Source organism: Periophthalmus magnuspinnatus, chromosome 11 (genome assembly GCF_009829125.3).
Source record: "Periophthalmus magnuspinnatus isolate fPerMag1 chromosome 11, fPerMag1.2.pri, whole genome shotgun sequence".
NCBI classification, from domain to species: domain Eukaryota; kingdom Metazoa; phylum Chordata; class Actinopteri; order Gobiiformes; family Gobiidae; genus Periophthalmus; species Periophthalmus magnuspinnatus.
This window is the reverse complement of record NC_047136.2, coordinates 5,599,076-5,613,866: the sequence shown is the minus strand read 5'-3', so window position 1 is coordinate 5,613,866 and position 14,791 is coordinate 5,599,076. Positions and strand designations below refer to the sequence as shown.

At 41.0% G+C, this 14,791-nt stretch overlaps 1 protein-coding gene across 1 annotated transcript in view; it reads left to right on the top strand.

Moving 5' to 3' along the window:
* The window catches only part of adgrb2 (adhesion G protein-coupled receptor B2), a 248,109-nt gene extending 244,053 nt beyond the window's left edge, over positions 1-4,056 (top strand). The window contains exon 34 of the mRNA XM_055225206.1: positions 860-4,056. Within this exon, the coding sequence (XP_055081181.1) occupies positions 860-1,036 (177 nt within the window). The 3' untranslated portion in view covers positions 1,037-4,056. The remainder of the gene's footprint in view (positions 1-859) is intronic.
* The last annotated feature ends 10,735 nt before the right edge of the window (positions 4,057-14,791 follow it).

The window sequence follows — 14,791 nt, the reverse complement described above, 5'->3', positions numbered from 1 at the left end:
AATGGGCCCGCTCAGGTGAAATAATGTGGCTTTTTGCATTCCAAACATGTTTTAATGTGTAGTTTGAATCGTTGGTGTGATGGAGTCCACCTGTGGGGTCTCCCTGTATTTGTGCAATCATTATCTCTGAGAAAATGGAGTGATTTGAATAATGGCATTTTTAGTGAGTTCCCCACATGTATTTACATGCTTGGTGGGTCCATCTGCAGGCCCCATGCCGAGATCAGAGCCTGGGGAACTCAAAATCAAACATTTAAAATGCATTTGTGAAGAGAAAATATACTGTCAGTTTTATACAAGATAATTATGCCGTTTGAATTCTCAATATCTGGGGAGTATAATTTGAAAATATATAATTTGAAGTGTGCACAGGGGACTTTTTCTTCTACATAAATATAAAAAAATGCACAAGGCAATAGTTGTATAAGGAGTAGAAGAAAATGTTTCAGTAGCAGGTGTGGAGCAGTTTCACCCAGACTGAGAGGAGCTAGGGCCATTGTGGAGTTCACTGGTCGTAGGTCGCAGGTCAAGGGTCATAGCAGGAGCGCAGATGAGCTGAGCAAAGGTCCAATCATTACCAGGATATCCTACATCTGCCGAAGTATCCACAAGGGACAGATGGAGAAGGCTTGAGAGGATTTCTGTTTTCAAAGATGTCGTTTTCTTCACAATATAAGACTACGGCATTATCTAATCACTACAACACACTACTGCACAAACGTCTAAACAAGGGACTCCAGTCTGACTACAAACTTTTATTTCATTGAGACGGTTTCAGTGTTTTTATGGAGCTGACTATTCTAATAAGCACGTAATGGCATCTTCTGATTGTGTTTATGTTGTGTTCCCTCTGCTCCAGGACAAGTCGACCCCAGAGGAACACGGCTCATGGGACAGTTTCAAGACCATGACCCCGGAGTTGACCATCGTGCCTGGGGAGCAGAAGGACCGCATGGAGCTGCACAATAAGAACTGGGACTCCTCCTCCGCCAACACACCGGACTCCTCTGAGGGAGACTTCCAGACTGAAGTTTGACTCTGTCTCTGCCCACGTCTCACGCTCTCGCCCAAACCCAGCCGCACAGAGCCCAGCAGATCTATATATAAGCCCATGAGTGTGTGCGCACACTCCACAGTGCCCCGTGTCGTCGGATTCCATATTGTGTTGGTTTACTGCTGCAGTGGACAGACGCCACAAGACTGTTCTTCTATATTTTTCACAAAGACTATTGAAAAGAGAGAACAGAGGCTTGGTATGTCTGTGAGTGACATTTTTAATTGAACTAAAGGTATAAAAAAGACTTTATTTCTGAAGAAAAATGTCTTGATTTTATTCTGAAGAAAAAAAAAAGAAAAATATGTTTCAATTGTTTGATGATTTGGAAAAAAAGAATGATATTTCTGCACCATTCTTTTTATATCAATGGGAAAGATCTCATGGAGATTTCTCACTCCTTTAGCTTCATAGGCCGCTTTAGTTTTTCATTCCTCAGACGGATGACCACAACCTTACGTTTTCTCTGTCTCCTTTGTTCCTGTTCCATCTGAATGGATTGGGATGGAGTGTGTGGAAGCTGCTCAGTGATATGTGCCATCCTCTGTGCTTTACAGGCTCCAGCTCCACTCTCCCATCCATCCATCCACCCAGCCCTGTCATCTCTGTGTCAGCACTGTGTTCCCCTTCTGTGTACTTTTGCGATTTCATTTAAAATGCCCTCTCTATGCTTTGAAACTTTTGATGAAAAAATCATATGACTGATACAAATGAATCGTGCTGTTTGGTCGAACTATTCAAGGAGAATGATGAGTTATTTTCAGTTGTGCTTGTGCTGCCTTTCATTTTTATGATACTTTTTTTTTTTCATGTGCGAGACAAAGTTCCTGTGGAACTTGAATGATGATGTAGGATGCCTACCGCACATCAATATGAGCTTGCTTTGAGGTAATGTGTGCTGCATGTAACTCTGGTGAAATACTGGTTGGGGAATGAAGGATTGGGATCGTTTTTTCTTTTGCTAGGAGCCTTTAAACTGCAACGTCGAAGTCGATTTCAATCATCAGCTACAAATGCCAGATTCAAGGCAGCCCAAATATAACTTTCCCCAAGCTATGTTTGCATTTGTTAAAAAGCGTTCTTCAAAAACTACAGCGACTGGCCCTTCATATAATTAGATACTGTTTGGTTACCTGAGGGTTTTTTGCAAATCAGGGCACAGTTTTCAGCCAATTTCTCCCCAAGCACATTTCAGCTTTGTCTGTAACTAAAATATGTCCAAACATTCTGTTTTTCTCCCTGTTTACTTCTCACTTCTTCTCATCTTTTGGCACACTCTGAATATCAGCAGCAGGGGCACATGTGTGTTCTCTGGTGTTTATCTCGGTGCTTAATTAGAATATCATTACTATTACATGGCAATACATTTTGCTTGTTTTTGGTGGTCCTTGTCCCTTCTGTTTAAAGTCCTGGCCCGTCTTAAGCCTCGTCTCGAGTCAGATACAGTCTGATGTATCTTTCCTGTTTGACATTCCAGACGTGTACGAGGTTCATCCTGGAGCCTGAGCACTTCCCCACATTATTACATTAGCGTTCAAGTCTGCACAGCGTGACAAAGCATATATGATGTACTACAAGATCCAATCAATACAAACTTTGATGACTTTTTCTCTCTCTTTGGCAGCTTTTAGGACTCCACACTATTGAGAGAATGAAAGGGGATCATCTGTGTTCAATGTGTAGACCAGGCCAAATACAGTCTGCAGATAAGTGTTTGAGCAGAGAAACAGGAATACATCTGTCAAAATTACATAGATTTCTCAAAATTTTGAAAAAAAAAAAGTACACAAAACCATTGAAATCAACTGTAATCATGCAAAACAAATACTGGGATAACAGAAAAACATCCTTGTCTCTCACAAAACCATGTCAAAATTAAACAAATACAACACAATTCATATTTTTACCCAAAATTTTTACAATATTTCAATACAAATCCGCATTTTAAAACTTTTCAGCAGTCCTGTAAAGTTAGGAAAGGGAATTAAGACAGATTAACTATTAGAGTGTTTGCTTGAGCCGTGTATTAAAAGCAGCAAAATGATGAAGATTACGAAGAAGAGGGGGGAGCTTTAAAAACAGTAATTACCGGGGGATGGTGATTTGTCCTGACATTTTCCGATGCAGCCCTCGAACCATCTGTTTAAAGATCCCTAATGTGGTCGTAGCGCAGATGGTGAGCGAAGAGTTCAGCCCCTGCTAACCTTTCTGGCTAATCAGCTGATAGGCTCCGCCCTCCGCCCTCTCCGCGGACCAGGTCGGGCTTGGGTTGCCTATAGCCGGGGGTCACTTTAGCCTGACCTTGTTCACCGGAGGGTACGAGGCTGCTCTTAAAGTGAATAAAGACTCTTAACACGTAATAACCATGAACCAGATATAACCCAAGGCCAGTTTGAAACAATCGTCTCGTCGTAATTAACAAAGACATTAGCTAAATAGGAAAACAAATGATCGTTGTTAATACTCTATGATAAATACGCCTTCCCAAAACGCACACATGCTTAGGGTTGTCAAGCGTTTACAATATTATGAATTGCAAACACTGGGGAGAAGTAAATCGTTAGCTCTTTTTTTGGGTTAATTATCATTCCATATATTAAATCTGCAGTTCTACAGTTGGTGGATTGTAACGCCTTCACTAATCAAACAGTCATTTTAATTAAAAAAAACATGTTTTCGTTGTCGTCCAGAGTCGTCCTGTATCGTGAACCAACAGAGAATGTCCAAGTTCAAGGTGATTGGCAGTCGTTCGCTGTCAATCACTGATAAGCACCACCCCTTTTCTCGTACATTTTTTAATTATTCGACATTTTGAGCTGCTCTACGGATGGAAATTGATGAAAAAACGTTATAATTCTGTCTTGTTGTTGACGGGGGCTATTCTGTTCTCGACCGTTTCCCAAAAATATCGTCGGACTCCAGTTTTACGCTCTACTCAAGTCCATTTCTCCGCCTTGGATGCTTAAATGTTAACCGACCGACTGACTGACACTCCTGTTGATTTGTACCTCCTGTTTCCTCATTATTCTTTTGTTTTTTTCTTTTTATACATACGATTGTACAAAGTAGTCCTCTAATGTTTTCATAGTGTCTTTTTATATGAAAATAAATTTATAAATTCATTTGATTGGCCTGTATTGTATGTGTATTATGTGTTCTTTCAAGGGCGCATGGAAGAGGACGCAAGGCTGGGTGCGGATTTGCAGTTTCCTCTCTGTCTAATATCGTCGAGTATTTGGCATGACGAAGTGTGTGTTACCCGCGAGCATTGGAGCTCAACTGTGACCAATCGGGCTGCAGTGATTTTCCTAAAGAGGACAGGGGGAAGTTTGGGGTTTTTTGGAGTCGTGTTTATGGAAAGTGCACTACACTCAAAGGGATTATAGGGAGGATCAACACATATGGCTCAACAGTTTTCAACTACCCAATACTGAATAAGAAGGGACACGGTTGGATTGAATACGATTATCTACACAGCAAAGTAAATACAAAAAATAATATGATAATATTTGAAAGTTTGACCATTTCCGCTGTTCATTTGTAAGATCGTACCAAAGAAAATTGAAGAGTCGCTCGCAGAAGTGAAGATAAACGAGGAAAATGGTTGAACTTTTGTTTATCTGGAGTAACTGGTGATATTCTGTCATGTTTTTGTAACATTTTATCACTGGTCTATTTTCAAAGTGCACGTATGTAACTTTTCTTGTGGGGGATCTGCCACCTGCTGTTCTCCACGGAAAGGGATTGTTTTGACTAAAATGTTCCACTGTATGTCGTTAAATCAGACCTATTCTGCAAAATAGACTTTTCACGGCGTTTAACCATGTTGTAGTCGTTTCCCCTCAACGTTTAGTCACCGAAAGTCGTATTTGGAGTGACTCGTGCGTGTTTGAATCATCTTTAATCGCTTATTTTCAAGACGTCATTTTGTCGATCAATCCCTGTTTTCACCGCCAATGGAAAACACCCGCTGCTCTGTACCAATTTTATTTTCTTAATCGGTGATATATCTATGATTCGGCAGCGTTGCATGGTCATTCTGGTACAAATGAAAAAAAAATCCTGCTCGGTAATGTGATCTGCAGCTGTCCATTGGAGGTGGGTTTGGCGAGTTAGTTAGATTTTGTATTTTCTTACTGTCTTCTTTGCTTAAATAGACCAACACGGCAGGACAATTACAGCTCGTCTTTTTATTCAACAACGTAACTTAACTCTCTCGAGCCCTGTGCACGTTCACACTTTGTACATTTATCGGTGCGCTCCCCAAATGTGCTGTACTGCAACAATAGGAACCAATATTATTATTAAAGTAAATGTAATTTATCCAAACATAATAATATAATAAATAATGTTCATTGTTAATAAAATAAATACAAAGTCATAAACAAAATACTAATGATCCAAATAAATGTTAGTACACAAAATAATATAATTCAAATAAATCAAAGGTTACACTTACACGGGGCGCTGCAGTTTTCTAACGCTTTATTAAGTCGTTTTAAATGAATATTGTGATTTAAAATGTGTAAATTCTAACATAATGATCCACAGGTGTCATAGATTATAACTATAGCGCGACACAAGCACAATACGTCTGATTTAAACATCCTTTTTTGCAATTATTCAGTTAAAATTAAATTACACATAGCAGGGTCACCTCTCCACAGAACTGACTTTGGCCTGACGGTGGTACCTGCTTGTCTCCACGGTGATAAAATATTTAATGTTTAACGTCATACTGTGGAACATTCCAGGCAAAACGATAACATTAACAGGGAGTAAGTAGATAACGGACCTCCATAAATGTGTTACGTAGTGCATCTTTAGGTATTAGATAAGTACAGAGGTGTCCACACTTTTTTCACCGAGGGCCGCAGACTGAAACATATCTGAAGCTGAGGGCCACAGACCAGTGTCGATACAGGGAGTCAAATGTCGATTTAACACAGATTTGACGGAGACATGGTACCGTTAATAAGACCTGGAAGATTATTTTAAGGTCTGTGTCACAATGCAACGTGATGTTATTCAGGTTACAGAGGTAAAATATCTTCAGTTTGTAGTAAAAATACTTCCTGATCAATTGGGCCAGTTTAGGAGGAGGCATGAGGGCCAACAAAAATTGGTCTGAGGGCCGCATTTGACCCCTGGGCCGTAGTTTGGACAGCCCTGGGTAAGTATGAAGTATTAGGGTCCGTTTATTGTGTTGGTGTTTTGGTTGTCACTTTCCAATCCATCTTCTGACAATCTGAACAAACAAGCAGAGCGAGGAGAGCAAACATGATGTACTTAAGGTGGATCCTCTCAGCTGAACAACCAACCCATCCGTGCCTGCACTGATCATAACTCTTGACTCTTCCTTAAATAATTCTAGTTAAAACTGGTTATAAAAACAATGGTTAAAGTGTCACATAGGACAAAGACTTACCTTGTCAAAGTATCCCGGGCTGAAGGAGCAGGCAGGGCTACGACACACTGTGCTCAGTCACTCGACATGTGCTTCCCGGGAGGATCGTGGGTAATTAAGTGTGGACGAGTCTGCCCACGGAGCTGCCATCAGTCACCCCGGAGAAAGGCCACCGACTGGAACCGGGGTGACGAGCGGAGAGGGAGGATGTAGCGGGGAACCTGTCCAGAGCATGACAGCCATAGTGATGCAGGGAAGCTCTGAGCATTTACACCTCATGGGTCACAAAGGTTTGGGCTAAATAAGATGGACTTGATGCGCTAATAATGCCCAAAGCTCAGGGGGGTTTTAAATTGTCATGACAGTAGTGTTTTATTCTTTGCGCTGTGATGGAGCGTACAAAACCTAAATGCTTGAATTGAGCTTGAATGTATAATATACTGAGCTTATTAACATAACACAACCACGACTAACCCAGGGCAGCTGTGGCAGGAGGAGTTTGGAGAAGAGAGTGACTAGATTTTCAAAATACCAAAACTTAGACATACCGGGATTGGGATGGTTGGTAAATGCAAGGAGTCCATTAAGTCTCTATACAATTTTAAAGGCCAGTGATAAGATATATTAATTAGATTTGTTCTATTGTACTCAGTGGTTATAAAGGTTTTTAATCGCATTGCATTTTTGTAGTTTTGCGGTCCCTGTTGACTAAAGCGATATCCTTTTGAACGAACTTCTAAGAAATGTCTATTCAAGAGAGGGTTCTATGAGGTTATGTTAAAGATGTCGTGTATTGAACAAAGATATGGGACATTACTGAACTAAAGCAAAAGATACAGATGTGATTGAACCATTGATGAGGCTCTGCTACAGTGAAACATGGCAAGAAATCCAGTCCCGTCTCGATGTGCTTCATGTGACTAATAGTGTCCGTATAGAGGTGTATTAAATGAGGTCAAACAACTTCGGAAACCACTGAGTACAACAGAACAAGTTTGATTAAATTATCTTATCAGCTGCCTTTGTAATAAATGCTTTAAATTGTAAAGAGACTTCATGGAAATTGTGCAAAGAGCTTGTAACATTGTCCATTCTTGCCTCACTTGTGGAACAGTCATAATGTCAGGGACTCCTTTTGGTGGATTTATTAAATTTTTTTGCCCTACGCTCATTTTCAAGCATGGTTTTCTGTATTTTAGCTAAGCAAATGACAATATATGGCTCTCTCTACTATTGACAGGCATAAAATTGGTCAAAAATAGTGACGTCTGGGACATTTCTTGAATAAAACTGGGATAAAGCCGCTGGGACAGGGGACACACGGCTCAAAACTGGGACGTCTGGTCACCTTACTGGAGAATAATCTAATAATATTATTATACAGAGGATACAGAGTCATAAAAGGAACTCGTTAGTCTGGGTTTGCAATTTATTGAGCCAAAATGCTCCGGGTCAGTATTAAATGTTAGACACCAAGCCCCTTTTCTCCTGAGAGAAAATTCAACTGTCTGGGACTCAGCATCAGCAAGCGACGGATGGACCAAGACTGTCTGGCAGCAATTTGTAACTGACAGGAAGTAATAATGAGGCAAGAATTATTACATCAAATTTTCCTCTTTTATGGGCACTTTCTATATTGTTAGTTCTCAATAGGAAAGTGTGCAAACTGGAGATTCTTTTGTGTCGTTTAATGGGAATAATTTATGGATATAGTAAGTCTGTACCATATGATACTTTTCCCGTAGTACTTTTTCTTTATTTGCAGTCATTGTGTTATAAATACAATGATTACTGAGATTGGTGGGAGTTTGTAGCGTCCCCGTCCTGGAAAAATAACCTCCACCCGACCTCTTTGGAAGACACATGTAATTAGCCGGATTGATTCTTTGCAACTTGGTCAGGAGAATCTTTTTTTGCATTAGTAGTTAGCGCCAAAATAACTACGAGAGACAAGGAAAAGGTTTGAAATCCAAGGAACAACCACCAATTTGTGTGGGCACCGCTGAGCCCAATTTGAGTACCTCGTCAGTACAATGCAGCAAATTGAACAGGACTACCTTTCCCCAGTTACATCTCCCCTTGGATTCTAATGCCGTACAACGATTATGAATATAATATTCAGGCAAAGTGTCAAATGAAAAGAACTATCTGACTCAGTGTCGCTCCCAACTTTTCTAACCAAGTCTTTTAAGGTAACAAGCGGAGGATGAACTGAAGCAAAACTTTTTATTTTGACTTACTTTACTGTCCAATTTTATTCACTTATGTCTTCATATGTTTAAATCTCGTGTTATCTTCAAGGTCAATTCTACAGAGCCACAAATATGTCTCACCTCCTTAATAATTTCTTACCTGGAGATGGGCATTTAATAATATAGAATGCAACTTGTAATATCTATATTTTCTTTGAGGGAAAAAGAGGGACATTGGAACATATGGCCGTGTCCGCTCCAATTTATCTTGGGGTTACCTATTACTCACCCAAAGTTAAGACGACACAAAACTAATATCACTGCTGCTATTTTGTGCAAGATTAACAACACTGGTTGGACGACACTGAGCCACTTTCTCCTGATTGGTTTAGTAAATGTTCAGCAATGATTTCCAACAAAAAACGAACTTATATTTGAAAAGGAAATATCAACGTTTTTCCCAAATTTGGAACCCTAGGCTTGAACAATAATGAAAGGCTTCGCTATGGTGTGACCTATTAGAAAAGTGATCCCAGAGTTCGTGGCTGAATGTTGTTGTTATGGTCCTAAGCCTTAAGTTTCTTTAATTGTTTCTCTTTATACACTATGTTTCGTGTGGGTGTCCCTGTATTTGTCTAATCGTGCCTGTTGAAGCCCTTGGATGTGTCTTCCAGCCTGACCAATCATGGGCCCTACCTTTTGCCGCCTACTACTACTTAAGAAGATTCGGGACACCTGTTCAGGGCTGCTGGTCTGGAGTAGCCGGTCTGCCAAAATTTGTGTGTCTCTTTTTGACTTTGTGTTGTGAGACACTTCATCAGTACTGACCCTGTTCATCAAGATTTTGTTTTGTTACTGTAAAAGTTGTGTTCTAGTTAACTTTACCTTTTTTATTTTTGTTTAAACCCTTGCAAGGTACCACTTTCTTTATATTTTTTAGTCCCTTTGGGTTTAGTTTACCATTACCATCCCTGTTAATTAAATTACTTCTTACTTTACCATTTTCAATTTTGGTTTTCTTTTGTTACTGCCCTGTCCCCACACTGACTGCGTCGTAACAATTGTGGACATATGTGTGGGATAGGAAGGGTAGGAGGGATGGGGAGGGATGGGATGGGGTGTGAGGAAAGTAGGGGTGTGAGAGGGCAGCGTATAGTTTCATTTTTTGTGTGCGTGAATTGAATTTAACCGTTTCATTAGTGATTTATTTTTGTATTTGTATAGTGTAACTTCACGCGCCTGTCTATGTGTGCTATTTATGTGAACATTACTTAAAAAACTAAACTAAAACTTAAATAAAATGAAAGACAGAACGAATATATATGACCAAAGTTATTTAAGTGACTATTTTTTCTCTCATTTTGTATACTCAGTGCTGTGGTGACTCATAGAACTGCAGCTCCCACAGGACACATTTATTCAGGCAGGGTGCCTTGCCCAAGGACACAACTGCACAGAATTGAACCACTAATGCTCAGGTATGTGGACAAGCATCTTCAAACTATATTCTTACAAAAATCGGTATTTATTTTCTGACCGTCATGGCGAGAGTTTGATGTTTTTTGGCTTTTATTTTTGACCTTGTCTGGTCTTTGGAGTACATCATGTTAAATTAATGTCACCGGACCTTCATTTCAAATTTCATTGGTAACAAATGAGGAATAAAACCGCAGCCCGAGCACAAGGCTATTCCAGTAAGGAGAATTTGAGGGAGCGCGGTGGGACGTGGGTACGACTGACAAGCTCATGGAGATAAAGTCCAGCAAAACAAATGGTACAAAGAGAGTAAACACGCATCCCATTCCAACGCTGAAGAACGTATCCGGGTGACAGTGCCGGGGGCTGCCTTGGGAATACGCCGCAACCTGTGAGCGTAGACGACAAGCCTGCTTCTGACACCGCCGTGAAAAGGGAGAAGTGTGGCTAGCATACGAGGATACAGTTTAGTGCTAGTATGAGTAGAACTGTAGAAATCTATTCTCGTAACGGTTGTGGCATGTCGCGCCGGTCTCTCTCTCTCTCTCTCTCTGCTCGCTGACAGACGGTTGTGTCCCAGGAGTCGGGATGCCTTGTTGCTCGGACGACGCGGAGGATGGGGCTAACAGATTAAAATGAAGGGCGGAGTGGACAAGGCCGCGCTGGACAGGGAAGAGGATGAGTTCTGAGCAGTATATCTGTCATAGCTGCAGATCGGAGAGGGAGAGAAGGTGAACTGGGGTAGTGTTTCGTATATACGAGCAATTTCTGAAGCCAGCCAGATGGGGGTCACGTCTTTATGGATCCTTTTCGCAATGAGCAGATGCCAGAATACTGATACATCGATAATGTCAAGGTATCAAAGTACATATTTAAAGTAAAACTGAACTAAATCCACTTTTTCTCAACTAAACTGTGTATATGTTGTTTTAATATCATTATCTACTGTTCATGGTCAAGTTTTTTCCGGCAATTTTAGTGCAAACTAGTTAAATTTGGAGATTTCTCATCAAAAATGTCTAAATTTAAATGTGCTGCCCTCGGTGGCTGCTGCAATTTCAAGTACTATGTCACATCACACAAACTGCAGGTGTTTCTGATTACAAAGACCTGGCGGCAGGAGCGGAATTTGAAGAGTGGAGACCTGTTAGACCAATCACACTGTTCCTTATACCTCCAGACCACACCCCTCCTCCCCTTTCACTCTCACTTTTACTCCTCCAGACCCCGCCCCTCCTCCTCCCTCACTCTCCCCTTTAATCCTCCAGACGCTGCCCCTTCTTCCCCCTCACCCTTAACTTTAGTTGTCCAGGTACTGCCCGTCCTTCGTCCTCAATCTCCCCTTTACTCCTCCAAACTCCGCCCTTCTTTTCCCTCACTCTCTCACCTTTACTCCTCCTGATCCTGCCCCTCCTTCCCCCTCCCTCTCTCTCCTTTAGTCCTCTCGACGCAGGCCTTTCTCTCCCCTTTAGTCCTCCAGACTCCGCCCCCTTTCCCCTCACTCTCTCCCCTTTAGTTCTCCAGGTACTCCCCACTTTACCAGCTCTACTTGAAATGTGATTATGAGCTCAATTTATGTGTTTAGTCTCACTTTGATTTGAGGTGGAGCAATCCCGGTAAAATTCTTTTATCTTATGGAAAAAAAAACAAGAAACTCACTGGTTTTGCTCATGACTAGACCCTGCCTACATCCACAATTAAATCCTCAGAAAATGGACAGCACTAATGTCCCGCTGAAACGTCCTATCATACCATCGTTTTATTAAAATTATCTTTGCCACTAACAAATACACTAAATTAATAAAAAATAACAATAGGCTTATTTTTCCGTCTCTCTTTCAGCATTTTTTAATATTTAAAAAAAGAAACAGATTCCCTGAAATCCATTCCCAATCCTAGCGTGACCGTTTTGGCACAGTTTTTGGACGTAGCACAGGCAAACAGCTCTTTTGAGGCCGGCTCCCCCTTCGGCAGTGTTGGATATGGTTGTATTGCTGTCCACTTTAAAAATGCATTTTGTGCCTCCCCATCCAAATTTTGGCCTTCACTAATCCATCAAGTGCCTCAGCCGCCATCGCAGCGGAACAGGATCAAACTGGAGAGCTTTTTGACGCTCGGAGAGTAATTTATTCAGGGCTGAGGTAAAAGGACTTGGAGAAGATTCTTTTGGCTTCATGAAGATCTCTCGGCAAAGCGCTCTTCAGATATCATGGCAACCTACATTTAGTGGGAATGAATAGCCTCTCCATCCTGCCAAGAGCCGCTTCAAACACTGGCATCATTTAGCGGGTTTATAGGCGACACAATCCACGAGCTCTGTCAGATACCTACAGACCTGCACGGAAAATTTTACACTCCAGGAATTTGGGATTTAAATTTCTGTGATGTTAGAACAGCATATGCGATGTAATATTTAAAGTGTGTTCTTCCAAAATAAGAACATGCTTTACTCTCTCTGTACCTGCTGCTGTCAGACTCGTCATTTTGGTCTTAAATGTTCGTATTAACCCGCTCTACATGATCCTGGTGTTTTTATTTCGCTGTTGTGCCACTATATGCGCTTTAAATTGCACGTACACTTTAATAGCACGCAGCATTTTCAACATTATTTGCATTTTAAAAAAAGACAATTGCACAAAAGGACCTTACCTTGTCTGTTCTTTTATCCAATTTTAGATCTGGAGGCACAGCGGGGTTTTGATTGAAGCTGCGTGTCCTGGAAGAAAAAGCGAACGAATTTAAAGTTAACAGCTAATAATTAAATTGGATATGTGCAATACTTGTTTAAGAATGTTTTTTAGTGTTTGCGTGTTGTGTAATTTGTAGTGTTTTTAGTGAATAGTGTTTTAAAAATGTTTAACTTCCCTCCTGTGTCATTGTGTCCAGGCGTTAAAGACGTCCCTGCGGAAACAAGTTCCCTTAAAAAGGTTCCGGGGCAGGACCAAGGCGGAGAATGTGTAGAGGAGGAATGTCGTTTATGTTTGTATATATATGTGTAAAATTAATTTGATTTATGGGTTTATTTGGTTTTGTGGAGGTTTAAGAGTTTTTTTTAAAGAGCAAATGTTATTTTTAAACACTCCTTTTAAATAACAATAGTTTATCCAGTTGGTGGGACAGTATAAAAATAAAATGCTGGAGGCGACGCTGCTCCTCAAACCTCCATTTTCACAATTCACTTTGGTAATTAATTAAAAGAAATAAAAACTGTGGACTACACCCGTGCTAAAGACCAGCCTACGCCCACTTTACACCCATAATTCAAGATATGAACATTAATAACAGACAAATCTTGCGCCCTCTTTCCCCGATGTCACTCCTTCTAGCGTTAGCAACAAGTTTGATTGACACTATGGCACTGCGATACTGTCATTGGAGTAAAAAAAATGACACTTGCCTCCACAGCATATGGAATGTAATATTTAAAGTATGTTCTTCCAAAGTAGCTCATGGAGGATCTCGCTTCTACAGTGAAAAAATGAATATCCTATTTCAGGCTAACTCGTCTGCAAGGTGAGGGGAGACTGCTGCTAATACAGAGTCAGATAAGTAAAAGAAGAAAAAAGAAATGTTGAAGCCAGACAGAAATATTCAAATTGATCCTCGACGGGCGACAGTAGCTCAGTTGGTGGAGCGTTTGCCCACTGATCTGAAGGTTGTTGGTTCAAATCTGATCTCAATTCCAGCTCCCACAAATAAATGCTGTTGTTTTGTCCTTGGGCAAGACACTTAACCCAATTTGCCCTACTGTCTGTGTCAATGGGTGAGTGGTACTTTGATGTAAAGCGTTTTGAAAGTGGAAGATGTGAAGTCAAACAAGCCAGACTAATCCTGTACTTGAGTCAATCCCTCAACTCAAAATGAGAATCGTCTCAATCTGAAGTAATTTGAATTAGAAGACGCTCGCTGCCTTGGATTTTAAAATGGGTGCAAACCAATCACCAATGCTACAGAGATTCAGAAGATGACGTTACACAATCCCAGCATGCACCACCAAAATTCATCGAAAAACCAACAAAAAGCTGACCACGTTGACCAGATTTAAAGAGATTTTCAGAGATTGTGGATTGTTGTTGCGTGTTACAGAGTACATCCTACTTCTGTTTTTTTTGTTTTTTGCCCGAGCCCATACAGGGCGTAGGGTCTATTGCTTCCGCAACGATGAGTGCATGGGCGAAGCCCATGCACTCATCGTTGCAGACTCCTGTATCCTAGCAACCCATGCAGTAGGCATTTGACATGCATATTTGTTCTTGCTAGCATGGCAGCATCAACATTGAGTCAATGGGCGAATGTTGACGCACGCAGCGCGAAGCGCTCATGTCCCCAAACACACTCCTGGCATCAAGTCCTATCCAAGCCCCCATGCCACAGGCATGGGCCATCTTTATTACTGCTAAAATGAATGGAAGTCAATGGGAGGTCAATGGCGGACCTCGACATCATGGCGAATGACTATCACGGCTTCCGTGCGGCGAAGCCGCAAATTTCCATCAGAATTTTTGCAAATTTCTAAATTTCCTCCCGTTTGCACATACAAAGTCCGATTTGGCTCAAATTCGAATCAGTTGTAAAACTTTCGGGCCTAAAGCTCCTCATTATGATAGAAACTAAATTGGCGCGATAGCGCCCCCTACAGAACATCTAATATATTTGCATGGA